Below are 2,316 nucleotides of genomic sequence, written 5' to 3' on the forward strand. Positions count from 1 at the left end.
TATATATATATATATATATATATATATATATATATATATATATATATATATATATATATATATATATATATATATATATATATATATATATATATATATATATATATATATATATATATATATATATATATATATATATATATATATATGTATATATATATGTATATATATATATATTTTAAAACCCCCATCAGATTTTTGAAATCATTTTTTAAATTTCATTCAAAGCAAAACAATTTATTTTAGAAGCAATAGGCTTTGTCACTGGTTGACCTTTGAAGAAAACATACAAAAACTGTTTTGTTCATTTTGTCTGACATATCGCAAAGTCTCAGATCAATCAAGGTTCTTTAGTGGATATAACTTTAAAAATTCCAAGCGTATTTATCAAAGAATATCAGAACATAAAAGCAGTGCACTCCATGCAGCATGCACAGAATGTCTTTGGCGTTTATTTTTAATATGTTTTAAAAATCATTGCCAAAGATATTATAAGCATTTATATGCGCCAACATGTTAAAGAGTTTAAAAAGAATCGTTTAATTTTTGAAAGAATCATAGAAACTTTTAAAGCTTTTGATAAGCGTTGACTAACGGGTGATGCGGAATTTATCGGTCAAATCCTAATTTCATTATTTGAGCATAATTATTAGTTTTTTTGGTTTTATGCGTAGGCATAAACGTTCTATAAAATATAAACTTTATTATTTGAAACACAATTATTTAAAATGAGGTTAAATGCAGCTGAACGAGAATCTTTTCGAAAGCGACTAAAAATGTTTTTTGTAAATAAACCTAATATAAAAAAAAAAAAAAATCGTAAATCATTTTGAAAAGGAAGGATTTGCTCGAAGTACAATATATGATAACCTAAAAAGACTTGAAACTGTTCAATCGTTTTCTGATAGAAAGCACCCTAGTCGTCAGACATCCTGGACTAGAGAAAAGAAAGCCGAATTAACGAGACTTGTCAACAATCGAAAAGGGGTCAGTCAGAGAAAAATAGGTATTAAATTCGGTGTAAATCAATCGACAATTGGTCGTCAGTTAAAAAAAATGAATATTAAATATAGAAAACGTGAAAAGACTCCAAAATACACTATAGAACAACAAATAAAGGCAAAGAAAAGAAGCAGGAAACTAGTTAACCAACTCTATAACACAAAATCGCTTCTAGTCATCGATGACGAAAAATACTTTTGTTTTGCAAATGACAACATGCCTGGAAATTCTGGATACTACACAAACAACAAAATGACATGCCCAGAAAGTGTTCGTTTTATAGGAAAAGAGGAATTTCCAAAAAAATTATTAATGTGGATAGCTATATCTGACCGTGGTATGTCCGAGCCATTGTTTCGCACTTCCAAGGCTGTAGCAATCAATTCATCAATCTATATTAATGAATATTTAGAAAAACGACTTCTTCCATTTATTTACAAGTATCATGAAGACTTTAACTATTTATTTTGGCCAGATTTAGCAAGTTCTCATTATTCTAAAGATTCTCTAAATTGGATGGACCAATATGCCTATTACGTTGATAAAGAATCCAATCCCCCAAATGTGCCTCAAGCACGACCAATTGAAAATTTTTGGGGACATTTGGCACAGAAGGTTTACGAGGGAGATTGGCAAGCTTCAAAAAAGCAAGTTTTGATTGATCGCATTAAACTAAAATACAAGAAATTGATTTAAACTTTTTACAGTCGCATATGAAAGGCGTCAGAGCAAAATTGAGATCAATTGCAGATGGTGGTGTTTTTTCATATAAAAAATAATTTTTTTTTATTAAAAGATAAATGCTTTATTTAAAAAAAATATAATAGTAGTTTGTTTTTTTGTTTATCAATAAGTTATTGACGTTTTTATTTTGTCCGATAACTTCCGAATCAACCGTTAAGCTACAGAGGTGCAGAATAGTCTGAGTTTACATTGCTTAATGAAAGTGTAGATCATGAGATTTTTTTGAACACTCTTTTGTTTGTTGGCAAGTTTGATCCGTTGTTGGAAGCACATGCGAAAGAGGTGGTTAAAAAAAGCGATTTCTGGCATGATTTAGTTGGCAACAGAAGAGGTCATTTTTGACAGATATGACCAAGACTTGGTCATATTTCTGTCAAAAATGATGTCCTTTGTGATCCGATATGATTAAGAAGCTGTACATGAACGTGTAATATCGATAGTTAATTGCACACCAACAACTGGAAAAGGAATGTGTGATTTGGTTTGTGACGTTTTTGAAAAGTTTGGCATTTATATTTATAAATTTATTGGCAATGCAACCGATGGTCAATATCAATACCTAGTTAAATA

At 29.1% G+C, this 2,316-nt stretch overlaps 1 protein-coding gene across 1 annotated transcript; it reads left to right on the forward strand.

Moving 5' to 3' along the window:
• Nucleotides 1-728: 728 nt before the first annotated feature.
• Nucleotides 729-1,698, forward strand: LOC136085367 (uncharacterized). Its single transcript, XM_065806668.1, has 2 exons — nucleotides 729-785; nucleotides 838-1,698. The coding sequence occupies exons 1-2, from the start codon at nucleotides 729-731 to the stop codon at nucleotides 1,696-1,698; spliced, it is 918 nt and encodes a 305-aa protein (XP_065662740.1).
• Nucleotides 1,699-2,316: the final 618 nt, after the last annotated feature.

This window comes from Hydra vulgaris, chromosome 09, assembly GCF_038396675.1.
Source record: "Hydra vulgaris chromosome 09, alternate assembly HydraT2T_AEP".
Taxonomy (NCBI): Eukaryota; Metazoa; Cnidaria; class Hydrozoa; order Anthoathecata; family Hydridae; genus Hydra; species Hydra vulgaris.